At 43.9% G+C, this 27,734-nt stretch overlaps 1 protein-coding gene across 2 annotated transcripts in view; it reads right to left on the bottom strand.

Moving 5' to 3' along the window:
• Positions 1-7,294: 7,294 nt before the first annotated feature.
• CEP135 (centrosomal protein 135) overlaps positions 7,295-27,734 on the bottom strand; it is a 67,206-nt gene continuing 46,766 nt past the window's right edge. For both annotated transcript variants that reach the window (XM_066573366.1, XM_066573365.1), the window contains exons 19-26: positions 23,530-23,698; positions 22,703-22,813; positions 19,586-19,771; positions 16,024-16,233; positions 14,571-14,773; positions 13,033-13,137; positions 10,955-11,110; positions 7,295-10,307 (exon numbers count right to left, since the gene is read on the bottom strand). In XM_066573366.1, coding sequence (XP_066429463.1) covers positions 10,286-10,307; positions 10,955-11,110; positions 13,033-13,137; positions 14,571-14,773; positions 16,024-16,233; positions 19,586-19,771; positions 22,703-22,813; positions 23,530-23,698 — 1,162 coding nt within the window. In that variant the 3' untranslated portion in view covers positions 7,295-10,285. The remainder of the gene's footprint in view (positions 10,308-10,954; positions 11,111-13,032; positions 13,138-14,570; positions 14,774-16,023; positions 16,234-19,585; positions 19,772-22,702; positions 22,814-23,529; positions 23,699-27,734) is intronic.

Here is a 27,734-nt window from a genome sequence, read left to right as displayed (position 1 = left end):
ACATTTATCGTGTGCTTCATCTCTAAAGGTCCTTTTACACAAAAAGATAATCTTTCAAATGCCAAATGATTGAAAGATTTAGCGATTTGCATAAAGTGTTAATGGATTTAATGCCATTAACACTTTAATCTTATTTGCATGTAAAAATAGGATTTTTGGTATAACTTACCGTAAAATCACTTTCTCGTCACGTTCATTAGGGAACACAGCAAGAGCTTTAGGTATAGCTTCTGCCACTAGGAGGCGACACTAAGCATAAAAGTGTTAACTCCTCCCACTAGCTATACCCCTCCTGCAGGCAATCAGCTAACTCAGTTTGTATGCAAGCAGTAGGAGCACAGCCAGTAGGATACGAGAAAAAGTTAATAAACAACAATGCTTAAGAACTGTAACCCATTCTACCACCCTGTGTGACTGTACTGAGTACACTCCAACCAAGAGGCATGTATGTTACAGTCCTAATACCACACTGGGTGGGTGTTGTGTGCCCCAATGAACGTGACGAGAAAGTGATTTTACGGTAAGTTATACCAAAAATTCTATTTTCTCGTCCGTATCGTTGGGGGACACAGCAAGACCTTGGGACGTTCCAGAGCAGTACTCAAGGGGGTGGGAAAATATAAGAAGTCGCAGGTGTAAAGAATTGCAATAAGCTGTAACTGCGACTAGCATGGAGGGATGACTAGACATCTAGCATGCTCAAAGAGGTTGTATAAAAGGACCTGAGTAACAGTCTCATGCACCACCGGGAGAGCGCTCCTGACGAGGAGCTTCCAACAGCACCCTCTGTCCGAGTAATATTTGCTGTAACAAGGCCTGATGGTATGAAAACCTATTCTGACAATATGCTGTCAGGAGGACCCGCAAAAAGCTAGGGCGACTGAAGAATGCCGCTTGAGAGGTAATCTGCTAAGTCAGACAGAACCCACTTGTGACCGACGCGTCTCTTATGACGAGCCACCATCGATAAAGATGGCGACCGAAGTCTTCATTGAAGTGGACCCAGACACCACTTGCTGTGAGGGAACATGCAACAAGTGGATAACAACCTTCCCCTGATGACAAAACGACCATGGGCAAGTACGCCTGATAGAGCCTCTTGCGCGGAGGGGAGACTTAATGACAAGTCAAGCTGTACGTGACCTCAGAGCGAGAAACAAATTCAGCTGTAACCCCCTTCTGTATGAGAAAGTATCCAGAAAACAGCTGTGGCATCATCAGCGGCACTGGAGCTGAAACTTCAGAGCGCTGGGGCCTTCTAGCTGTCGATCTAGGTGAGCGGCCAGCTTCACAGAAATCCAGACAGTAAATGCCGCCTTCACAGTCCTGTCCTGAGAAAGGAAGCGGATGGATTCTAGAAAGCCAAAAACGAAAAGACCCGTTGCATTTCACCATCGTGTCTGGTTGGAGTCCAACCATGACTATGGCTGGGAAGCTTGCAAGCTGGGGCTCACGTTTTCCTGGGTCAACTGTCCTGAGAAAGTCTCAAAGGTAGCTGACTACCGTCCGAATGTGGGGTACCAGAACCCTGGCACAGCCGTCCGGCCCAAATCAGCATAGCTGAAGCGCGGCATGGCCGTGATGATGCGCATTCTAGCAACCCCCACACGCGACATCGGGTATCTTAGTAGCTGTAGGGTAAGAAGAACTTGCGTCAAGAAGTTCTTCAGCCTGTCCAAGCCAGACAGGCAGTCGTTCAATGGCCGTACCGCTGTTAAAGTGTGAAAAGGAAGCCTCCCAGGAGAATGCGTGCGAGATAAAACTGCAAGAGAATGGGAGATGGAGACACATGGCTCAAAAATACCAGTAGTAGCGGCCCACTGTACCCGCGACAAGGTCCACAGCATCCACCTTCTGCATGAAGTCCAGCCTCGGAAAAGGTGAAACCTTGAACTAACTAGGGTTGGTTACTTACGAAAATGTCAGAGCAACCGCATGACTCTAATCAGGTACAAGAAAAGTCGATGTAACGGCAAGGTTACACAAAGTACGTAAATCTCGATGATCCCCCTGGAAAACACCAGGATTAGGGAGAGACGAGCGCTAATGATTGAAGGCAGTATAGGTGTATACTGTTCCACGGCCTCCTGCAAGCAACAATGCAGGAGGAAAATAGAAGAGGTTCGCAGCATACTTCCGGTCCGTCTGATTTAAATGCGTTCTCTCAGACTGCGCAGAGTACAGCATAGGGCGAAAACTGAACCACACCTGTGATAAACAGAAAACTCACCACCAGTGGCTCCTAGCCATCCTGGTTGTAGAGGGCCTGTGCCAAATGAAAGGACCTTGAAAAATGGCATAAGTGTCCACAGAGGTTAACCCCATACAGTAACTCCATGGACAGTCTATGGATGTCCGAGACGACCAAGCTAGTAATCCGCCGTATATGAGAAGTATGGTACCAACTTCCGTATACGATACGTCCTGCTAAGGAATAGAATTGACCTGGTCGGGACGTAGCTGCTGAGGAACGCCAGCAAATTCTCTGCTGACACAAAGCCTCCCACCTGAAGGGAGGCTCGTCAGCCATACAGCGAGTTGATGCTCGTCAAACGAGACGCGAGAGGATGCATGACATCCCAACTCTTCAGGTTAGCGAAGCAGTTGTCATTCAGGCTCCAAGTCGTTTCATAACCCTACGCATTGTACCTGCGCAGGAAGGATCCCTGGAGAAATGCAGAAGGAGCATAGCTGGAGTTTACTCTGAAGTACAGAGCATTCCTTACAGCAACAGTCCGGCCATCCACAATAGAGACGACTTCGTGGTCCGATATGCAGCTAAATTCAATTCCGCATTACAGATGAGTGAGCCACAGCCACAGCCGATGGAAGTAGCTGTCCCGGCATACTAGAGAGCAGTACCTGCCGTCTTAGAGCCAAAATTGCGTGGAGAGGGATCGGACCCATAGTGGTTCAGTGCTTCAGAGCTGACCGGAGGGCTGCCAGTAGATGGGTCTACAGCCCCTAGCTTCCTGTCAGAGGGAGGGCACCCGGATTTACCACTATACATAGACTGTACAAGACTGTCTTGTACTTCGAGACGTTCTGCGAGTGGACATCAATCCCAATTGTGGTGAGAGCGCACATATTATGCGGCTCTGGACAGCCCCAGCCTGCAGCCTATCCTGTAAATGGAGATCATGTCAAGCGGCCTGTAAGGAAAACTGCAGGCGACCACCATAGGGGGAGCTAGCCGTTAGGTAAGGCTCACCCCATCATAGAGCAGAGATGAGGAGCGATGTGTCCGCTGAGTTCCTGTGCAGAGTACTCTTTCTGTAATGGAAGGTACTAGCGGTCTCAGCAAGCCCGGAGGAATGCTAATAACAATTTTGAACAATGTTGTTCGTAAAACAAGATCATCTCTGGTTGGATGTGATCTCACAGTGTAGCGAGAATGCACAATGTGTGTCTCTGGCCACGGACAGTGCGGTAGGCTGGCAGCAGGGGAGCTACTGTCAGGCGTGGCTCAACCTGGTCCAGAGCAGCCATGAGGAGCGATGTATCCTGACAACCTCTGTGTCTAGTACTCTTCCCATATGAGATACTACAGGTCTCTGCAAGCCCGGAGTAACGCTGACAACTAGTTCTAACACTGTTGTCCATAAGACGAGATATTCTCTGGCTGGATGTAAATCTTGTATTGTAGTGAGAGCGCACAAAGATGTGGCTCTGGCCGGCCCCGTCCACGTGCCATCCTGGACTTGGACACTGCGTTAGGCTGCCTGCAGGGAACTGCAAGAGGGACCGCAAGGGGGCTAGCTGTCAGGGAAGGCTCAACTCGGTCCGGAGCTGAGAGGAAGAGCGATATGTCAGCCGAATTCCTGTGCAAGTACTCTTTTCACATGGAAGGTACCACAAGTCTCAGCAAGCCTGGAGCGATGCTGACAATTAGGTTTGAACACTGTTGTCCGTAAGACGAGATATTCTCTGCTGGATGTAATCTCGTACTGCAGCGAGAGCGCACATAGTATGTGGCCCTGGCCGCCCCGTCCGTGTCTCATCCTGGACTCGGACATTGCACTGCCTGCAGTGAACTGCATGAGGAGCAACAGCGGAGCTACCGATAGGCAAGGCTCAAGGCCCAATGCAGGCAAATAGGAGGGGAGATGAGTCCAGAGAAACCCTAGACCTAGTACCCTTTCCAGTATGGAAGGTACCACAGGTCTCAGCAAAAACAGATTCACATAAAGTGGACTGGGCAGGGAGGGGACGCAGGACTGTGGCCAGTAGGGTCCCATAGTGGTTCCAGCTGCATATGACCTTGCGGGCACAAAACACCGGCTGCCTTGCAGACCACAACAGGGACTCCTTGCACGGTGACTGCACGATGCGTGGCGGACAGCGAATATATGCCAGCCGCACAATAGAATGCCAGCAGCAACCAATCATCAACACACCAGGCCCACAGCGGACATATCCATATGCCGCAAGGCATAAAATACAAGCCGCGCAGCGGCAAAACGCACTCTCTGCCTGAGGAAACTCCTGCAGACGTGCTAGCCAGGCTGGAGACTGGCACGGCAGGGGCGCGCGACCATTCTGGTTCAACCACCCGACGGGACGGCAGGGGGAAATGAAGTGGGCGCTACAGGAACCTGCCGGAATTGGAGGCAGTCCACACAGCGGGACTTAGACTGACCGCATGGAAATGTCATGTTACAGCAAGTGCAGACAAAGCGTGGCTCTGGCTGTAGCCTGTCCGGGACCTCCTGGTGTGGGGTCGGACATGGCGTCTGCACAATACTGCGCACAGTGTCACTGGGTAGTATTAGCATGAGGGTAGCTGCAGGAGAGGTACAGTGCAGGAGAAGGATGCATCAGGCAAAGCTTACCCTAAAACAGACGGACAGATCCCAGCTGGAGCTTCTGGATCAGCGCTTCTCCTGTGCAGCAGCAGTTCTGGACACTGGGAGGTACCACAGGTCTCAGCAATAGTCAGAGGGAGAGTAGGAGGGAAAACCTGGTAAAGATGGGGGAGGCTGGGCTTATTTGAATGGCCCTCCTATCGTGATTCCCGCACTTCTGCAGCCTGGGCCCAAGGCGGGGCCTAAAGCTTTATCATACCCCATGCTGTTGCAGGCAGCCAGAAGAGGGCGCCGCTGCAACCCAATGGCCCCAGCAGCGTCTGTGACACACCGTTCTCACTCACTCCGCCTGCCGGATCCAAGCGCAGGTAGGCCCGAAAAACCGGGGCTTCAGTTTCCAGCCGCGCCGACCGGAGGTCTGGCGCGGGCCTGCGCGAACATCGCCTCGGTCCGCCACTATGCTAACGGGGGCCCCAAGCAGGCCAAAGGTAGCATGGGTGCCTGGTAGACCCTAAAAGCCGGGCCTCAAATTTTACACGCGCCGCCCGGTGCGAGCCGCCATGGGTATCTCCACCACTGGCTGCTACGCCCGCGGGGACCCAGGCAGGCCAAAAGGTAGCGCGAGGCATGGTAGGCTCTTAAAACCGGGCCTCAAATTTTACAAGTGCCGGCCAAAAGCCCGGCGCGAGCTGCTGCAGCCATCTCCGCCGCTACACCCACGGGGACCCCCCGACTGCCTAGGGGATCTTGGATCATGCCAGAGAGCAAAAAACTGCGCAGGGCCTGGAGAACCCGAAAAGCTGGGGACTCAATTGCTACTCACGCCGTCCGGAAGCCCAGCCGTGGGGTTCCCCAACATCCACAGAGGCAAAAGTCAGTGCGAGGGGTTAGTAGACCCTAAGAAGTGCAGTGCTCACCGCGCCACCATCCTCTTACAGCAGCGGCGAGCCCCAGGGCAGGTGTGTTCCCTAGGGAAAAAAGTAAGGGGGCCTCCTCCAACAAGTTGAATGCCTCCGGCGTCACACTGAAAGGGGAGAGGAGGGCGGAGGGAGAGAATTATACTTACCTCCTGTATACTCACCCCTCTTCCAAAAGATCCCCAGCCACTGTGAACTTCGTCACAGTGTCCGTCTCTAGCAATGTTCCCCACTGCACTCACCGTCGCAGAGGATGGGAGTTGCTCCAGGGTAGGGAACCCTATATAGCTGGTGGGGATCGATCTACTGCGCACAGGCATGATAGAGCCACCTTTACTTCGTTGGGTTGGGCGTAAACAGCACGGCAGAGACACTGCACTGTTGGCCCTTCCCTGGGAAGAAAGGGAGGCCAGGGAAAAGCCCTGCCACCCTGTATTCCCACAAGCGAAGTCTTCTGTGAAGACCTAAACTACACACATCTGCCTCCTGCAGACACTAAGCTAAAAACGGAGTTAGCCAATTGCCTGCAGGAGGGGTATAGCTAGTGGAAGGAGTTAATACTTTTATGCTTAGTGTCGCCTCCTAGTGGCAGAAGCTATACCCAAGGTCTTGCTGTGTCCCCCAATGTTACGGATGAGAAAGGACCTTTAATCGTCTTCTTTTTCCTCCATGAGTTGTTTGCTGAGCTGGGTGTGTGTTTAAACACATGCCTAGTGGAGCAATCACCTGCCACCAGATTCCATTGTTCTCCTCATGGCAGAGTACACAAAAAAAAAGGAGTACAGTGTGTATCCTGCAGTCAAATGGAATGTATTTGCTCAGTCTTTCCGTGGCTGAATGATGGATTTTATGCGGAGCTAAAATCCATCGTTCAGATGAAAAGCGCACGATGCCCGCATTACATGTAACAATTATCGCTCACTTTCAGCCATTTGGACGAATTTTGAGCGATAATCGTTGAGTTTAAAAGGGCTTTTACTTTATCTTTCTCATCAAGGAACCCCCATCTATCTTCACAATCATCACAACTGGAAAGAACAAAAATATCAGCTATACAGACATTGTAAACATTTGCATCACATAGTTAATAGGCAGACAAGAACAGACATAGGAAGTAGCGATTAGATATATAACTGCTCCTCTAAGGAAAAAATAAAAAAACTCTCCTAAATGTAACAATCTGATCGCACATATCCTCTCTCATTGGTAAAAGGTATGATAATGTGAAGAAACGTTCCTGAATGACCCTCTGGGTCACTTGAGGCTGTACAGGAGGGGAGACGATAGTATCCGGCTGAGATCTTTCTTCCTCGTGTCACTTGCTCCTTCCTCCTTCATATCTACAGTTTCTCACCCTGTCCCCCAACTTCAAACGATTGCTACTCCCTGAACATTGGTAAACCCAAGTCTCAGTTCTTCAATATACCAAAATGTAACACTTAGTGCCTATATTATAAGATACTTGACAGTAAAAAGGTTATATAAACTCAAACTGTAGTGCACAGATGGAAAAAAGGACAAATTTATTGTTATAAATAGTAATTCATATAAAAATAAATATACAATGCGTATATTACAATGTGGTAAAAATTCAGAATTCACTAGTTTTACATTAAAATACATTTTACATTATTCACATTTACAAACGGTGAAAAGCAGTGAAAAACAAAACCTAAATTTCAGTTGAAGCAAAGGGTAAAATAGATAACCGATGATCTTTAATATGCAGCTCGCTGAAGGCATTCGTAAACATTTCTCACCTCGCCATGAAAATAAGATTGGACTGTATCAGGTGATACTGCTTGATATTTGTCTTCATTTTAGAAATGTTTCGCACGCACTATTTTATATCAATATACAGGGTGTCCCAAAAAATGTACACACACACTTAAACAGCTTGTAACTCACCGGAGGGAATAAATCCAAACTGGTGCAAAGGAAAACTGGAGTAGTTACCCATAGCAACAAATCAGATGCCAACTGTTGAAAATGACAGCAGAGACCTGATTGGTTGCTATGGGTAACTAATCCAGTTTTGCTTTGAATCAGTTTTTATGTCCCCAATTTAAATTTTCACTCCTTTTCAGGCTTAACCGATTAGAAATAACGGATGAAGCCAGACTAAACCTAGAATGAAGGAAATTAATCCTCAAGTGCTACTGAAGTTTGAAAACACAGTTGACGTGCAAAGACAGTTTCAGACAGAGTTTCCAACAAATCCACCTACAGACTTCCTATCACTCAGATTAGAGTGACGTTTGAGGCAGATGGAACTGTTCAGAACGTCCACAAGGAACGTTCCGGAAGACGGCAGACATAGACGAGCTCCACGAAGTAGGAAAGGTTGCTGGAAAAGTATCTCCAGAGTAAAAAAAAATCTGTGCAGGAAGCGAATTGTGAGACAGGAATTTGAAAATTTAAGTGTCCATCACATTTTGGAGAAGTTACATTCCAGGATAGTCGGTGCTCTCAGTGAAGATGATCCAGACCGGGGAGGGCAGTTTTGTGAGAGGTACTTGGTAAGATGTGATGCAGTTTCCAAGAAAGATAGATTGGAGAGATGAGGCTACATTTTAATTAATTCGTCATAATTGCACCTATTGAGAATCGGCATGTTATGGAGGATCATCAGGTTATTGACCAGGAGTTACAGTGTGCCGCGGCTCATCGATGGAGAGAGTAATTGGACCGGTCTCTTGTGATGCTACTCTGTCTGGTGCCGTCGCCTTGGACTTGCTGCAATCTTTCAGATCACGTATTCATGAGAAGTTTGAGGATGAGGATCTATACTTCCAACAACATGGAGCACCTTCCCCCACTACCATCATGGTGTAAGGGCCTACCTGGATGAGATTCTGCCAAACAGATGGCTTGGATGAAGAGGTTCAGTGGAACACTAAAACCTCCAAGATAAAGTTTACGGGCAAGAAAACAGCAACAGCCAATGAATTAAGAGCAGCCATTAAACAAGAAAGAGCACAAATACCAAATGAAATAATTCTTAATGTTCGCGACTCCACTACTTCTCATTATCTGCAATCTTGGACCAGAACAGCCAACAGTTGGAAAACAGGTTGACAAAAACAATTAGACAAAAATATTCATTTCTGTATAAATTAATGTACTGTATGTTAAACACGGACGTTATATTATTCAACGTTTGTATATATTTTTAGGGACATGTATATTTATATATAAAATATATCTGCATTTTAGCACAAAATATAATATACGTAGTATAAGTATGGAAGCTTGTCAGCTCTCAGGTGTTCACAACCACCACTTGGGGCATCATGTAGATATGCAGGTGCACTCTCTCTGGACTTATACACAAAAGGCTCAATTTTTGCATTGAATCCTGTTGTACGCAGTGCTAATAATGGAGATCATACACTTATTATTTTAGTGCAAATTAATCACCTGATATTTGTTTTAAAACAGCTGAAAAGGATAGGTCATAAATAGCTGGTTGCCGGGGGTCTACCAAGCAGGACCTCTGCTGATCAGCTGATCGCTGGGCCATATCAAGCAGATACGTTACCAAAACCACACAGCTCTGTACACACTGCAGTAGCCCAAAACGGTATTATAGGCAAAGTTCTTATTTAAAGTGAATGGGAAGTTTTCCTGCAGTACCATTCTAGGTTACTGCAGAGTGTAGCGAGTTGTGAGTTTCTGGCAACATATCAGGTCTGTACACTAGTGCAGCAGCCTAGAGGTCAGTTGGGGGTCCTTGATACTGGACCCCTGCTGATCCATAATTTAGGACCTACCCTGAGCATGGGCTATCAATAGTTGTAAAATGAAAAACCCTTTTAATGTGTATGATTAAAGGTCCATTTACACTTTATCATCTTCATTTGCATGTAAAAGGGCCTCTAGGAGCTGTTTGCAGAGCCCAGCATGTGGGCTGGGCTCTGCACACAGCTGCATTATTCTCGTTGGGGGTGCCAGCAGAATACAATGTAATCTCCCGCTGAGAACACAGTATGCGGTCTGTTGAGAGATACTTTATCTCTCTGAGGCGAAATCATAGATTTAAGTTCACCTTAAAATCATCGTTCAGACGAAAAGTGTATGATGGTATCGTTTACACGCAATAATTATGGTTCATTTGAACGAATTTTTAGTCATCATTGCGTGAAAATGGGCCTTTACATTTCCCACAGCCTTTACAAACATCCCCAGCATTAGATTTGGAGGTCTCCAACATGTCACATTAGTGTAATATGACTGGTGGTCAATCTCTACATACTGACCGCCCAGGACCAGTCGTACCATCTTGTTTAGTTATTCAGTAACTATACAGCCTTCATAATGTCCTTCCCGTAGAGGTTTACCTAATGTGGCACTCTGCACTTCCATAGAAGAAACATTTTTATAATACGACAAAATTATGTTCAAGTATGACTATTAATATAAGAACATCCGTGAGGGATTATTGACCTGTTTTATATGAAATGGACAACTTGTAATTATAAATCAACAATGAATGTGTAACAAGACCACCTAAAAATACAGAAACATTCACAGTGTTTGTCTCTTCTGCTCGCTCCACAACCGTCAGTCTTTGAAACTTACACTCCTGTTTGGAAGGAAAGACAGAACTGTAAGCCAAATTACCAGCAGGTTTTCATCTAGTATCAGTATGATCGCCAGCCATTTTTTACTTAAGCAAATACGAAAACAAGCAAATCTTATGAAAAACTCTTACAGAAACTGCCACCTTCTATGGTATGTGCCGGCACTGTGCACCTTCACTTATATATAAGTGTATTAGGAGAACAGCTTTAGTTAAATAAGCAACTTTTTACCATTTGCCCTTTCCAGTGCAAAAAACAAACAAACTAAAGATAAAGGTATTACCTAAATGGAATCTATTGCCTCCTTTCAGCACCTATATTTTACACTTATGGGTACATAGGAGCTGATACTGAGTCTGGGAGTGTGAGTCTTATATATTCATTGCACCTTCCCCACTGTGCGCTACAAAAGCTGAGGCTGCAATGCATCCTGATGACCGCGCATAAAACAATAGAACCGGTCTATGTCTACGCACAAGTAGTCTACCAGATGCATTCAATGGTGGCTTTGACCGTGCACAGCGGGGAACGGCAGAGAGATGAGTATAATACATCCCCGCACTCAATGTGTCAGCTCCCATAATTCACATCATAGTGGCTGAAAGGGATTGACAGATTCCCTTTAATATGATTGAAAAATGAAACCTACTTTTCTGCTGATTTATCAGAGCCTCGATCCACAGTTCTTAATATAGAGCGTTCTGGAGATAAAGCAGGGGACTTCATTGTAGAGGTAAGTGGTGATGAGGTACGGATGGATGATGTAGACAGACCATGACGACGCAACTCCTGAACCGCACGCTCCCTGTTATAACAAACATGTAAACATACAAAAACTCTATTCCCATTTCTTAGCAGTATAAGGCTCTGTCTACATTGCTTTTGAGCCTTCAATCAGAGGGATATGCGGGCAGGATTTCCTCACATATACCTCCAACAGAAGACTCCGATGTATGCCATTGTATAGGCATGCAGTCGAATACATGGCCCATAGATTCCCATGTTACTAAAATGTACACCTGGCAGTATGTGTTTCTGTACAGTAAACCAAAGGTATACCGATGTATACCAGTCTGAAGGACACTCTTCTGGCCACCATCAGGTGAGTGGGGGCCTATGGATACATGTATTGCATACACAGGAAGCTTTCCCAACGAGCATTGCAGTTTTGACATAGGCTTAAAAGGGATTATGACACATAAGTTATTCCTTATCCACATTATAGAAGATAACTTACTAATGGTGTCTAACCACTGGCTCCCGCATGACCCTGAGAATGGGGCTCCGATGCATCTGGAAAAGAGAGCAACAGTGGTCGTATATGCACACCGCAGCTCCATTCAATGGGACCAATGAGGAAAGCAGAGCAGTTGAACTCTGTCTCCAATGTTCCCACTTGAATGGAGCAGCAGTGCACATGCGCAACCACCACTGCTCTCATCCTGGAGCCTCATTCTTGGGACTGGTGGGGGTCTCAGAGGTCGGACGCCCATCATCCCTTACCCTGTGGAAATGATATAACTTAATTTTCTAAGATAACCCCTTTAAGTCTCTACAGTCTTAACTAGTAATACGTCATGCAACAATGTAGCTTAACAGTATTGCAGCCGCTTAATTCTGAGTGAGCCTCTATTCGATGGACTGACTTTTCCTCTTTAAGTACTTGGACCAGTGATTTTAGTGAAACCTTAGTGTCATATACAGTCTGTGATGGAAGATGTGGGGTTTTTGATTAGATTTGTAAATGATATACTCCTGTGCATAAGGCCTCAGAATTACAGCACGGAGGAGACATGTTGGGGATGCTTACTACATTATGTTTTAGGGTATCCTAAACACCACCCCTCTTTAAAAAGATTAGCCTAGTATAAAAGCAGCGCATAAAAGTTCCGGCAAACCATAATCTCAATTTTAAAGGAAGTGCTAGATAAATGCAGCTCACAATTCTAAACATTGAACAAATGTGACTACTACAGTCAGTACTGAGGTGGACACAACGAACAGCAGGTGGCACTAACACTCCGGGACTATCTGGGGATAGATCATGTAGAACAAAAAACATTTTTAATGCTTTGCTCTATTAAACGCTGAACAATATTCTTTGTGGGGCAGCCCCCTTAATGACTCCTCTAACGAGTCTCTTCATGTCTTGGTTCGTGCATTCATTGTGGGGTTGTGTGTAATTTTGTGAGGGTATATGTATATATTGCCATATGTTTTTTATGCTTTTATACCTATATGCAAGTTCTATTCAAAGTTAAAATGAGAAATACTTATATGTCGCCTTACATCATATTCCAAAAGTTTGCAAGGCTGAGAGAGATGTGTCCAGAAATTCAGAGATGATACAGAACCGAACACGAAGGCCGTGTGCTTGGCTGTTTTCCCAGAGGCGCCGTATCAAGATAACGACTGTTTAACTACGTATATGATTATCAGTGTCTCAGCCGGAAATCCGGGCTTAACATATATGGTTATGCGGTGAATTTGAGCCAATGAGCCCATCACCCATTCCTAGTGATGAGACCAAAGGGTATAAGATCCCATGTAATCTGTAATAAAGTGCGCAGTCATGTCCCCGTGTGAGGAACTATACCAGACCTCCGTGTGTGGTGTCTCTTCTTTACCGCCGGCAGCGGGGCATTGGGGTGGGCCTGATTGGTGCTGTACGCAGAAATTACCCTGACAATTTCAATCAATAAAAAGCATGTGAAAGTGTAATCTTACCTTTCAAACCGCTCTGTTGTAAGCTGTCTTTTTGCAACATCATAGTCAGATTGCAACTGTGTAAGTTTGTTCCGAAGCATGGTTGCTTCCCGGGAGTGACTGTTACTACAACGTTTCAAGAATTACACAGATTTACCATTATAAAACATAGGGTGTATCTATTGTAGAACAGACTACAGGAACATGTTTCATAACTATATTATATTCACACGGATGGAAGTCAGCAGACAAGTCCTTTCACAATGCTTAGAATCTAGTATAGCACACAATGTCTATAGGATTGGGTCAATATCTAAAGGGGTTATCCAGGATGTAAAAAAAATCATGGCCTAACCCCAGCATAGACCATCAATATCTTATAGGTGTATCCAGTAAACTCATATTACACAATAGTCACCATTGTATTTAATTATGGTATGCACAGGTTTGAATTTTGTGTGAAAAACATTGCAAAAGCACATGAGATTTGGAGTTAATTGCTTTAAAGGGGTTGTCTCGCGAAAGCAAGTGGGGTTAAGCACTTCTGTATGGCCATATTAATGCACTTTGTAATATACATCGTGCATTAAATATGAGGCATACAGAATTTATTCACTTACCTTCCCTGCGCTGGCGTCCCCGTCTCCATGGCTCCGTCTAACTTCAGCGTCTAATCGCCCGATTAGACGCGCTTGCGCAGAAGGGTCTTCTGCCTTCGGGTCTGGCACGAGCGGCGTTCTGGCTCCGCCCCCTTCCACGCGTCATCGCGTAGCTCCGCCCCGTCACGTGTGCCGATTCCAGGCAATCAGGAGGCTGGAATCGGCACGCGTGACGGGGCAACGCGATGAGCGTAGAAGGGGGCGGAGCCAGGACGCCGCTGCTGCCGGACAGACCCGAAGGCAGAAGACCCTTCTGCGTAAGCGCGTCTAATCGGACGATTAGACGCTGAAGTTAGACGGAGCCATGGAGACGGGGACGCCAGCGCAGGGAAGGTAAGTGAATAACTTCTGTATGGCTCATATTTAATGCACGATGTATATTACAAAGTGCATTAATATGGCCATACAGAAGTGTATAACCCCACTTGCTTTCGCGAGACAACCCCTTTGACGAAACATTCTAAGGGTCCATTCACGTAAAAAAGGGCCGAGCGCCGATGAGGAGTGCCAAGTCAACCAGATCTACCTTCACATGGATCAATTCAGTCTATTAGGAGAGATCATTCATACAATTGTTCATTCCCCATGGAGCTTCTAGGCCTTAGGCAGCACCTCCCCTGTTCACATGGGAAGAGGAGATGTACCTCTAATGTTCTTTTTTATTCGGCAGAAAAAAATTATTACTTTCATCGTAAGAACGAGCGTTTGCTTGTTTATAAAGTGATCTGCAGAAACTTCACTAATTAAAAAAACAAAAAAAGAACAAACACAAAAAAAGGTTCTTGCCCATGTAAAAGGCCCTTAAGACATTTTTTGATCAATTTACTTTTCTTCTCAGGTAAAGAATATTACAGCCGAGAAGACAAAAGAAAAAACAGATGAAGAAGAAAGGAAGCTCACAGTTTACTCTCTGCTAAGGTCAGCTTATCTCTCAGTAGCTGGATTTCTGATTCCTTCTCATGAGTACTTAGATGGCTCTGGAACTCCTTCTCCCGGTTAGTGGCCAGCAAAGTCTCCAGGTTCTTAATTGTGAGTCTTTCACTCGCTAACTGTTTCTTCAAAAGTTCAGCTTCGGACTTCATATCTTCCAGTTCATCTAGGAGCTTCAGTAATATACACAATGAGATATATGAGGAAGGTAAACAAAAATCAGCTGAATTTATCTTCCTAGAAGTATGGTCAACACTAAAAATGGCCAAACATGAAATAATTGTCAAACGCCAGTTATTTCTCCCAGAAACAAGCACGTTCAGCCTGGCTGAGCTTACATGGTTATTGCAATGGGAAGAAGTCACAGTCCCCTCTGGCAGTGGCTTATTACCAGCAGGAACAGAGGACTGGGCATACTAAAATCTAACATGACCGATCCCTTCTTTACCCTGACATCTGCCAAAAGGTAAAATCATTAGATTGATGGTAATGCCCTCCGAAATTAAAGTCAGACAGAGTTTTAGCTAATATGCTTTTATCTTTTCTACAGTGTTCTGCATACTTAATAGAAAAATGATTTGAGAATGTAAGAAAGTTAAGCAGCAGATTCTCAAAATGGAGAAGTTATTCTAATTAAGAGCGAATACTTCTGTCATCACAGTACAATTATTGGGGTTATCCAGGTTGGATAAATTAATGGCCTGTCCTCAGGATAGGCTATCTGTGTCTGACCAGTAAGAGACCAGATATCTAGACTCCTGTACTGCAAGCGCAATGACTTCATCAACATTTATATCGGTTTTAATTCTGCTTCATACTCAGTACGTCTCACATTTCATAACGGCCATTTGAGTTTTGCAGCCTTGTCCCGTTAAGATGAATAGGAAATAAAGCAGTACGGTGTTGCGAGTATAAAACTGAATGAAGACAGATGTGAAAATTAAAGAGGCCGCAGTGCTTGCCACAGGTAGCCCCTTCAAGTCAATCAGTGCGAGTTCCGAGATGTGAAACCCTAGATATTAAAAGGGGTTGTCAGGTTACTGATCAGATAGAATTCCAACTGTCTTACATTAAGAAAAGGAGCAGTACTTACCAGACCTCTGCTACGGTGATCAAGTGCCGTTGCCCCACCATCCACCCAGTGATTGTTGTGAAAGATGTTGTCACAGGTAATTATCTGACCGCTATAGCCAATCAAAAACTAAAGGGTCACCGCCCGTTCTCCTGACATCAGCGCTCACATCCTGGGCACTATGATGCCAGGATGTGCGCTAGATACCTAACAAAATCCATGGACAAGAAGCGCCATTTCTAAAAAGCAGACCTTTTTTCTATTTTAATGAAAAATCCACATGAGCTTACAATCTTTCAGGAGCTTGAAAGTAAACGTAAGGGGGTTTTACACATCCGGGCTGATACTTACTCTTTCATACTCCATGTTTCGTGCAGTCAGCTGTCTAGAAAACTGCTCTTTATTAGAGTCCAGCTTAACACACAGTTCCCTCACTGATGCCACGTCAGACAGAATCAAAGCCTTCTCATCTTGCTCACGTCTGAGTTGTTCCTCAAGTTTGGACAAAGACTTGGCCATGGAAGATATCTGAATTTCATAAGCCTGATGAGCATTCATGTGCTGCAAAAGACAAATTCATAAACAGCGTACAATTAGCTACTTTATACAAATGTATGGGCTTTTCTAGAACGTAAACTTACATTTGACACGGTTAAGACTGAGTAGCCTGCAGCAGATACTGAAGAAAATAATGAAATGCTTGTGGTTCTCTAATGGAGCCCTCCGTGTAGTCTTTTATATGGATATACTGTAGACGTTCTGCTGCTCAATATATAACTGTTACACTCTGTGCCAGTGTCAATAATAATCCACTGCTAACCGCTAAACACGGTGCTGATCAGGTGCCATGATACATGTGCTATGTTGTATAATGCTATTCCGATTCCATGAGGTCTCGTGATGACTGATGTCTTCTTTAGATCTGTTGAAGGGGTTTTCCCACTACCTAAAATTGCTTCCCAGTTGTTGCTGACCAGGACCTGTGACTTCTATAACCATTGATTGGCTGCAGCAGTCACATGTGATGGTAGGCAGCAACCCAGATAGTACAGACTGGCTGTGAAGTTATTTTAGGTTGTGGGGACACCCCTCCTAGTTACTTTATGAATGCAATACACAAGACACATTCATGCCGTACACGATTTAACTGTGCAGATATAGGAATCCACTGCACTGGTATAACAATGATATGTGAGAAGTCAGGCTGGGGCATATGGCCTAAAAATAAAATGTAGATTTTTTTCCAAGGTTTAAGGGCAATTTTCAATTTTCTCCCTTTTGTTACACAAAAAAAAATAATTCCAAGATGCAATTCAAATGCCCGTGGGAATTACATTCCTAGCTATTATACTGATACTATATACTGATCGCCACAACTGTCCCTCTGGTGCTATTGTATGATCACTCTCTCTTGTACAAAGGACAATTATGGTAATAAATATATATATATATATATATATATATATATATATATATATATATATATATATATATATATATATATATATATATATATATCCTGTTAGGCTGAAGCGGTGTATTGGTAACTCTAAAAACGTGGTGGTTAATTTTGGTGATTTAATTAATGTTGTTGCTAGGAATTATACAAAATGTAATTTTCCCTATAGAATATATGCTAATGCTCGTAGCTGAGGAAATAAACTATTTGAACTAATGACTATAATATCCAGGAATAATTTAGACCTGGTTGTCATTACAAAGACATGGTTTAAGGATTATAATGATTGGGAAATAGCCATTCCTGGGTACACACTGTACGGAAAAGGCAGAATAGAAAAGAGGGGCGGTGGAGTAGCTACTTTGGAACAATTAAGGCAGGCTTCATAGAATCTTTTTTTTTTGTATCGCTGTATTCAGTCATAACTTTTTATTTTTCCTTCTACAGAGCTGTAGGAGGGCTTAGTTTTTGAAAGAGGAGTTTTTATTTGTAACATTTTGCAGTGCGTAAGACTTTTCGATCTCTTTACTTCCCTTTTTGTGAGACGAAATGATCAAAAATCAACAACTTTGACATGGTTTTCCAACAACATGATTTTATATTACCTATTGTTACGAACACATCATCAATACCAAATTTGTGGGATTTGTTTTTTAATTTGCATTTTTCCAATAATAAAATAGGGTTTTATTGGGAAAATGGAGATTTTTAGATTTACACTTGAAAATATATATGTATATTTTTTAACTACATTTGTTCAATCCATAAGGGGACTTGAATATGCGATCGATCAAAAGCTTACATAATACACTGTACTACTTATTTAGGACAGTGTATTATCTGTCATATTCATTAATGACAGTAAGGTCTATTACTTGTAGAAAAGAAGGGTGCACCCGCAGCATTACGTGAAAAGCCCTCTCTGGGTCGGACTAATAAAAAATGCAGAGCCAAGCAAGAGGGTCAAAACCAAGCCGTCAAATTCCAGTATAGACAAAGCAGTAAACACTTGGCAGCATAAATAGGTGCAAATCAGCTGTAAGCTTTTCTTTTATTCTCCCATAACGTATGAAATAACAGCTACGTTTCGACCTCTACAGTCTTTTTCAAGCTTATGAGCTTCGACAGTGGAGGTCGAAACGTAGCTGTTATTTCATACGTTATGGGAGAATAAAAGAAAAGCTTACAGCTGACTTGCACCCATCTATGCTGCCAAGTGTTTACTGCTTTGTCAGTAAGGTCTATTATGGTCAGTGATGATACTGACCTTCACAGGCACACTGTACATGGCAGACCCAGCGGTCATGATTTGACCTTCAAGTTGCCATGGCAACCCATGATTAGATTACAGAAGTGCCAATGGAGTGAAGGAAGGAGCCCTCTCCAAAACCCACTAGATGCCACAGTCCACATTGACAGCAACAACTAAAGAATTAAATCACTGGGATCAGAGCAAAGCTCGATCCCGATGGTTGCAGCAGGACCAAGGCTGCAAGTTATACCTGCGATTCCGCTCCGATTACTGGGGCTCAGCTTCTGAGCTCCTTGGTACTCAGCGCCGTAGACGTACACCGTGCAATATACATACGGTGTGTGTCGGGAAGACGTAAAGTCTGTTCCAACATCCATCCATAAAGACGACGACGGGAGCTACAGGCAAGTTTGATATGCTGTTTGTATTAGTTAAACAAATTGAAACTTTCCTGAAAAAGAGGATATTTGACCATCCAGAACCTGTCGGACCCTAAACAGCCTGGCCTTACTAAGGGCAGATCATGTCAAACCAATCTCATTGATTTCTTTGACTATGTCACAAAAGTGGTGCTTTGGATATAGTTTATCTGGATTGCAGTAAAGCCTTAAGTACAAGCTCAACATAAAAAGCTTATAAATAAGGATTCTTCTACCCGGGACAACCTGTCGGGGGCAGATGCCTGACAGGTCATCCTAGTGATAATCGTTCCTATTCTTATAGGGCCCGCCTGCCTCTATTTAAAATAAACTGTCAGTCATTCATAAAGGCCCATTTAGACACGATTATCGCTCAAAATTCGCTCAAAAGGCAGTTTACTTATATAGAGTTTGTAGGATATTTAAATCATGACCTGAATAGTCTTGTGTGCATTCCTGGAAAGTTCACATATACAGCCTATTACACATAATAGACCTTGTCCTAACTTATTGATGCATATCATACTGTTCCATGAAAGTCTTAAATGTTCTGCTGCTGTCTATCACCAAGAGTGGACTAATAACTTTTCAAATGACCAAAATCAGAATTGTGCTGAATTGAAATGGTACATCAGATGAATTTGATCACCAAGCCCTGTGAGCTGTATTTTAAATGCATGTTTATTAAAATATATGATTTCCTATCTTATAAATGAAAACAGGAACAACCCTTTAACACAACAAATAATAGACAGTAGCTGTGGGTGTATTACTGAGCCCTACCTCTTGGACTTCGTTTTCTAGGTCTTCTAGTCGTTCTCGAAGGTGCCTTCTATCAGTATCTACAGAGAGCAGCTCCATCTTTATAGAACTGCTTTCACCAAGAGCAGTTTGTGCCTTAACTTCCCATTCCTCAGCTTGGCTATGAACCATTCTGAATTGATCCAGAAGGTCTCGATTTTCTTGCTCCTAAAAATCAAGATATAAAATTAAGCTGGACCTCATCTGCAGGAGACAAACATTATAGAGAACGATTTCATTTTTATTATAGGTTGCTTTAATGGGATTGTATAATTAGAAATAGGGAATGGTTTCATGAGCCGTGAATCACTGGCCTTCGCGTTGGATCTTTCACCTGTAGGGTGTCCTTCAGCAGAGTTATCAAACTATCAACTAAAGAGGAAAGTTTAGATGATTGTTCCTCGTCCAGATCTGAATTAGAGGGAGACTCGGCAGCCTGTTACCAAAGAAATGGCCGAGAACCCTGTGCATGCTGTTATGGTACTGGAAAGGACTATGAGTAGAGATGAGCGAGCCTACTTGCTAAGGCAAACTACCTGCCCGCTCCTCTCTAAAGATTCGGGTGCCGGCGAGGGAGATCTCTCACGCCCTCCCCTCTCACTCCCGCAACTCACTGCTCTCCTCCGCCGGCACCCAAATCTTTAGAGACGGGCAGGTACTCGCATAAGGCACTACTTGCTCGAGAAGTTTGCCTTAGCGAGTATGCTTGCTCGTCTCTAAGTATGAGAAAAGCTGGAAAAAAGTTACAAAGAGACTATTTGGTACAACTCTTGCAGTGGAATTCAAGGCCATGCCTTAAAAATATATAACTACCTCTGCTTACCTCTATATGATATATTTAAAATTTAATAAACAGATTAAACAGAGGGATGCTCGGATACCTCACCTTCCGAGCGAGGGTCATCACTGGAGGAAAGCTCAGAGCGCATGCCAGTAGGGGGTGGAGAGCACGATGAGGCAGATGACTCAGAGGATTGCCACAAGGGAGATTGCTAGACTAGTGTTTCTCAACTCTAGTCCTCAGCGCCCCCCAACAGGTCATGGTTTCAGGATATCCTATAGAGAGAACACCTGTGGTAATGTCTGAGGCACTGACAATTCCATCACCTGTGCAATACTGAGGAAATCCTGAAAACATGACCTGTTGGGGTCCCTGAGGACTGGAGTTGAGAAACAGTGGTCTAGATCACTTCCTGTTCTTCAATGAGGGGGGCCAGGGGGTAGTAGTCTCCGTCAGATGTGATGGGGAGTGGCAAGTCCTATGCAGCATGTCAACAAACGCCTTGGACACTTTTGTAAAGTCCAGGACTGCACAAGACAGAGAGCCTGCCCATTCCAGTTCAGTGGCCAATGGGGCTGTAGCTAGGAAATAATCAGTGCAGTTGGATTCAAACTGCCTGCATGAAAATTTGGTATGACAGCGAGAGAATGCAAAATGTGTGATTCTGGCTACCACCTGTCTGGAGCATTCTGCCCTGGGGTTAGACATGGTGCTATGGTCTAATTCATTTGCTTCTATGGGTACTGCAGAAGAGGCACAAGTATAAAGGAGCTAGCCGCCAGGCAAAGGTTCTATGCATGTGGTCGCAGTCCTCGCTGCTGTGGGAAGTACCAACACCACCGGTCTTAGCCGAAGAGAGAGAGGATGCGGAGATCAGGAGGAAAAAGGAAAAGAACCTGAGGCAACAGGACCTGAGAGCAGGCTTTAGCTCTGGAAGTACAGGAACCAATGGGAGAGCAGAAAAAGGGTGCCCAGAGCAGATATTAGAGGATTCTCTAGGAAGTACCTCCTCCCTGCAGGGGCACTCTGATAGGCTGAAGGGAGCCTGTGAGCCCACCCCTATTAGTGTAGCCACCAATCTGATGACTAGAGTAGTAAGTCTGTACCTAAGGTCCTAAAAGGTTCTTGTAATGCAGTGTTTCTCAACTGCAGTCCTCAGGAGCCCCCAACAGTTCATGTTTTCAGGATACCCTATAGTACGAACACCTGTGGCAATGTCTGAGGTACTGATGATAATTACATCACCTATGCAATACTGAGGAAAACCTGAAAACATGACCTGATGGGGGTCCTGAGGACTGGAGTTGGGAAACACAGTTGTAATATTACCGTTGGGCGTCGTGGTCTGGCAGCAGCAAGCAGGACCAAGGGGAGATCTTGCACAGAGTGCAGTGAAAAAAGTCTTGCCCGGCAGGAGGGTGAAAGGTTCCTGCCTGTTCCCCAGCAGTAGACACCCTCCAAAAAAGGAGTAGAGAGGCACTGATGTAAAAGAAAAGAAAAAGAAGCACTGGAGCACCAAGAAGGGAACGCTTAAGGGCAAGACTTAGGTAAAGAGCCTCGAGCAGGTGTGATAGGACAGGTGGGCAGACTCCAATACAGTGGGCAACAGGTTAGGAGGGGAAGAATACTTACCTCATGGAGAAGTATTCTCACTCATCCGTAGAGTGACGCCTGTACTCCAGCAGCGTGCACCCCAGTACTTGCCTACCCTTTGTGGAAGGAGTGCTCGTGTTGGAAAGGACATGCTATTGCTGACGGGTCACTGTTAAATTAGTGTTTCACTGTTCCTTTTTTTCTTCTGAGGGCCGGGCGTACAACAGGATGGTTGGCTCCATGCTGTGAGCACTCCTTGGTGAGGTATCAGAGTCTAGTGTCAACCCTGTAATCCCGAAAGTAGATGTAGAATATGGACTGAAGTCCGGTTAACAGAGAGGTCTGCTTCTTACAGACACTAAGCTAAAACGGAGTAGCTTAGTGCCTGCTGGAGGGGTATAGATGGTAGGAGGAGCTAACACTTTCTGCTTCGTGTCCACTTCCTAGTGGCAGTAGCTATACCCACAGTCTAAGCTGTGGCCCCTAATAACACGGAAGACACTAAATTTTTTATAAAACCTTGATTTTCTGACTAAATTCCTTTTAAATTTCAAATCGAAATACAGAACACAGCCTGTGGTCCATAGATCATCACAGTGTGCGCATCTGCATCGATACAATGTGTTTGTTTTATAAAAATTGATCTGGAACAAAAAACTAGCCAAGATCACAATGAAACTCAGAACAAAAGATATGGTATTGAATATTAAGCAGTAAGCACGCACCTTGGAAGCCATTAACGTTTCAATTCTGGCAACTTCAGAGATGTAGCCATGAACTCTTAATTTTAATTCTTCTTTTTCATGTATTGCATTTTCTAATTCCAATGTAACAGTCTAATAAAAAATAAAAAGGAGATATAGCACTTTTTAAAAAGTCACACCGTACATATATATATATATACATACAGATGGTAGTAGTGGCAGCTGCTGAATTCTAGCAAATTTGAAGAAGGCACAACATCACTTATTTGACCCATAAATTCAAAGAAAATTGGTTTCCTTAACTGTCACAAATCACTTGGACAGTTGGCTTCACAGATTACATCAATAAGGAATATGTTCACACATGCATCAGGTTGAATCTGGTGAGGGCCAGAACCTGCTTTCAGACCCACGACATCACGCTCATCAGTCATGTCGCCTGAGAGCAGCAGTTTCATTCACGTGAATGGGATTGTACTGTTATGTCAGGCACAACCGCTATGAAAGGTATGCTGTAAAGTGGCTATGGTCACTTTAAACATTTGGTTGGCAAGGGTGCCAAAAGATGGATCACTACCGACCTGATATTGATGACCTATCCTGAGGATAGGACATCAATATCTGACTTAAGGAAAACCCACTTTAAATCACAAGCACTATCTGCTTTGTTTTCCTAATTCATTTAATAAAAGCTTTAGAAATTAAATTTTACACAAATTACTTTCAGAAATGTTTCTTGGTTACACCACAGGGCACATACAACCGGATTCAGGGATCTATTATATCTTGCTGGTCTAATTACGTCATAATGTTATTACATCAAGCAGATACTTTTTAAACCCTTATACCTGATTTTCTCTAGCCATGGTGGCCAGATCATCCTGCAATCTTCTATTCTCCTTTAGAGAAATTTCTCTCAACTTCACATTTTCTGTAAGATCAGAATGGGCAGAATCAAGTTGGCGGCGAAGACTGAATATCTCGCGGTCCTTGTTACTGAAGCCATCTTTCAACTGACTGCAAATTAAGGTTATTAAAATAAGTTACCAATGTTTAAACAGAGGCAACTATCAAACAGATATGCGCAAAAACTAAAAAGTGTGCTAGAAACACAACTATGTATTAAAGTAGTTATCAAAGATGGTATTAGAAGAGATACAATGCAATAAAAAGTGCTCAGACATGAGGATGCAGGTTACTATTGAAATGCAGCAGTTTCCTGTTGCAAACTATGCAAGAAAATGGTTTTACATACCAAAAAGGGGCATGGTTACATGACATAGGCGAGTGTCCCAAATGGGATGATTTAGTGAATGCTGCACTGAGCAGGAGGGTTTGGACCCGATGACCCTGGAGGTCCCTTCCAACTCTACCATTCTATGATTCTATGCAACATCATGCACAAAACTAATGCACCAAAATTTTGGCATAAAATGGAGTAATCTAAACTATCGAAAAGGTGATGTATAGTTAAACAGAAATGTCTAAAGATGTGCCAGAATTCTCATCCAGCTGTCACTGTGATAAATCAGGTGCATTTTAAAACCATTACAATATTAATTAGTAATTATTAGGAAATTAAATAGCATTAGTGTTTCTGGTGGCTCAATGCACCACACAGCTCTGCTACACGCACGTCACATACACACAGCACTGCTACATATACATCACATACAGCTCTGCTACATACATTCTTCATACAACAGGGACGAAAAGCAGCACACATTGATCACCCCCCGGTCATGTAACCCCAGACTACTCCCACACAGGTGACTGATCACATGACAGGTCTTATACGCACGCAGCTGCTGTAGGTGTTCATTAGCATTCCATCCCCTACAAACCCTGTGGCCCCAGTTGCTGTGGAATATTAACGAACATCTAGCCGAATAGCAGCTGTGTGCTTAGAGGACCTTTTGATGACATCACTGACATTTGATCGGGGGTGGAGCATGAAACTCACTTGGAATGAAGGACCTTTGATGATGTCACAGTCATGTGATCAGGGTTGGAGCATGTATCTCACTCAGTCCAGGTGAAGCAGTCCGGCTCCGCCCTTGATCATCTGGAGTTACAAGCTCCGCCCCTTACCACATGAGTGACATCATCAAAAGGACCTTCAACTGGAGGTCATCCCGAGTGAGTTATGCATCCCTACAAACCCCTGTGGCCTCAGTTGCTATGGAATAGGATCTGTGATGATGTCACAGTCCTGTGTTCAGGGGCGGGGAATGTAACTCATTCACTGACGGACAAGTGGTCGTTAGTATTTCGATAAATCTGCCCCATTACTATCTCTTGCATCAGATACAGTTGCATGTTTTCCATGCTCATGGTTCAGTTAATACACATTGTGACTCAGCCTTCCTCCTTTGTGATGGATTGAATAATGTTTACATGTCCTGAAGGGTTCATATATAAAAAAAAAATAAAAATAAAAAAAAAAAACCTGAAAAATACTCGCAGATGCCATAGCTAGCTCATCTTAATAATGTATAACTCATCCAGACTACAACATGATGCTGGTGTTTAATAGGAAAAGTTAAATAGATTGTAAGCTCATAAAGGACAGGACTGCTAAGTAATGTGACTTCTAAAAGCCGTTTCATTTGTACCACGTCTTCTATAACTGTTACAATGCGTCATCCCAATGTAAGTTGATGGCACTATACATAATTATATCAGTGAACCTGGGGAGTACTGCAGTAAATTAGAAATTGTATTATTTTCTGCCATAGTTTGTCACTTGTGCTGTGCCATAAAGGGATATCTATAAATACATTATATCCAGATTTTTCTGCAGATAGATGCAAAATAGGAGGAATAAAACATTGATATCAAGGTCATTTTTATTACTCGCTTAATTCTATATTTAGTAAACACAACTTTCTAAAAATACTTAATTAAATGCCTTCTATAATTATGCAGTTGTAGAGTCTGTGCAACTCCTGTATAAAGCTGGTTGTCTTGCAGTTCTTAATTCCAATAATTTTTATTGAGATGACAGATACAACTTTGCACCATTCAGATTACAGTGGACAGTCAGGTAATGTATCTGTACATCATTTTTGATGTAAAGCATGAAACGTTAAAGATAAAGAACATAAAAATGTGGTTTAGAAACGTGATGAGGGGGGTGGGGGGAGAAAGGGGAAGGGATACATTTCCAGAGCCATCGCCACCATGACCTAAAAGAAAATCTCTGTCCAGTTCTTTATATTATTCTAATTTTCTAATAGTTTATTATCTTTTATTACAAAATCCCTTTTTCAACACCTCTTATCCAAGGCTGCCAGGTTTCTCTAAAACTCTGCATTCTGTTTTGCCTAAGGGCAAAGAGTTTTTCGTACGAACAATGTTCCGATGTCATACTAATTACGTTTTGGATTAATGGCGTGTTAGGAGACCTCCAATCTCTAGCCACTAGTGATTTAACATTGAGCAAGATATGTGCGACCATTTTCCTACATTGGGGAGGAATTTCTTCTATGCCCAACAACAGCACCGCCAATTGTGGGTTTGGCTTAAATTTTAGGCTTGTAATCTTAAAAATCGTTGCAAACGTTGAATTCCATCAAGAAAACATGGGGGTGGGGGTGCACTCCCAAAAAATATGGAAAAAAAGAAAGCCCACTTCTTTGCATCCTCTCCAGCACATCCCTGGGGTGCCCGGGAAGAGTCTGGCTAGTCTTATAGGGGAGTACCACCATCTAGTTATCCCCTTATGGTGCACTTCCAATGCATTTGCGCAGGCGGTGCTCTTGTAGGCCCAGTGGAAAGCTTTAGACCACGGTGCTAAGTTATAAGTGGCATTCATATCTTTTTCCCAATTAAGGTGGTGTGCTTTTTCCTGTTTGTTTTCTTCTTCCTCGGCCTCTCCATTAAAGGGGTTGTCTCGCGGCAGCAAATGAGGTTATACACTTCTGTATGGCCATATTAATGCACTTTGTAATATACATCGTGCATTAAATATGAGCCATACAGAAGTTATTCACTTACCTGCTCCGTTGCTAGCGTCCCCGTTGCCATGGTTCCGTCTAATTTCGGTGTCTTCTTGCCTTTTTAGACGCGCTTGCGCAGATCCGTCTTCTCCCTTCTTCTCCCTTCGGCTCCGCTCGTCAGCATCGGCATTTTGGCCCCGCCCCCTTGTACGCATCATCGCGTAGCTCCGCCCTATGATGTGTGCCGGTTCCAGCCTCCTGATTGGCTGGAATCGGCACGTGATGGGGGCGGAGCTACGCGATGATGCGTACAAGGGGGCGGAGCCAAAATGCCGATGCTGCCGAAGGGAGAAGAAGGGAGAAGACGGATCTGCGCAAGCGCGTCTAAAAAGGCAAGAAGACACCGAAATTAGACGGAACCATGGCGACGGGGACGCTAGCAACGGAGCAGGTAAGTGAATAACTTCTGTATGGCTCATATTTAATGCACGATGTATATTACAAAGTGCATTAATATGGCCATACAGAAGTGTATGACCCCACTTGATTTCGCGAGACCACCCCTTTAAAGAGGTTATATAAATACTTCATACATAATTTTGGAATTTCCTTCTTAAATAATAAATTATACAAATAAGTGGGTAGCATTAATGATAATTGTGATCGTGATGTCAAGTACCTTTTCATTTGCATTTATTGAAATAAGTCATAGTTAGTCAGACCAGATTCCTTACATAGTTTATCGAAGGGTTTTAGGCTTGAGTTATCCTGTAGGTCCGAAACAAAACATATTCCCTTCTGCCGCCAACTTTTAATGGATAAATTAGGAACAAGAAGTTCCAAAGCCTCAATTGGGATTGGGACTTGACTTCGAGGGGAGTGAGATTTAGAGATTTTAATTAAAGTAAACCCATGCTTCAATTGAAGCTTTAATAGTAGGGCAGTTTGGCGGGTTAATATTTGGATTAAGTGATGTCGCTAGGAGTAATGTCCGGAGATCTGTGCTCCCCCCTAGATACTTTTCAATAGACTGCCAACTTATAGTTTTTGAGGGAAAGCACCATGGCCTAATTTGCTGTATTAAATTAGCATTATAATATGCTGTTAGATTA

This window comes from Eleutherodactylus coqui, chromosome 7 (genome assembly GCF_035609145.1).
Source record: "Eleutherodactylus coqui strain aEleCoq1 chromosome 7, aEleCoq1.hap1, whole genome shotgun sequence".
NCBI classification, from domain to species: domain Eukaryota; kingdom Metazoa; phylum Chordata; class Amphibia; order Anura; family Eleutherodactylidae; genus Eleutherodactylus; species Eleutherodactylus coqui.
Note: the sequence above shows the minus strand (reverse complement) of the source record. Positions and strands in the feature narration are given on the sequence as shown.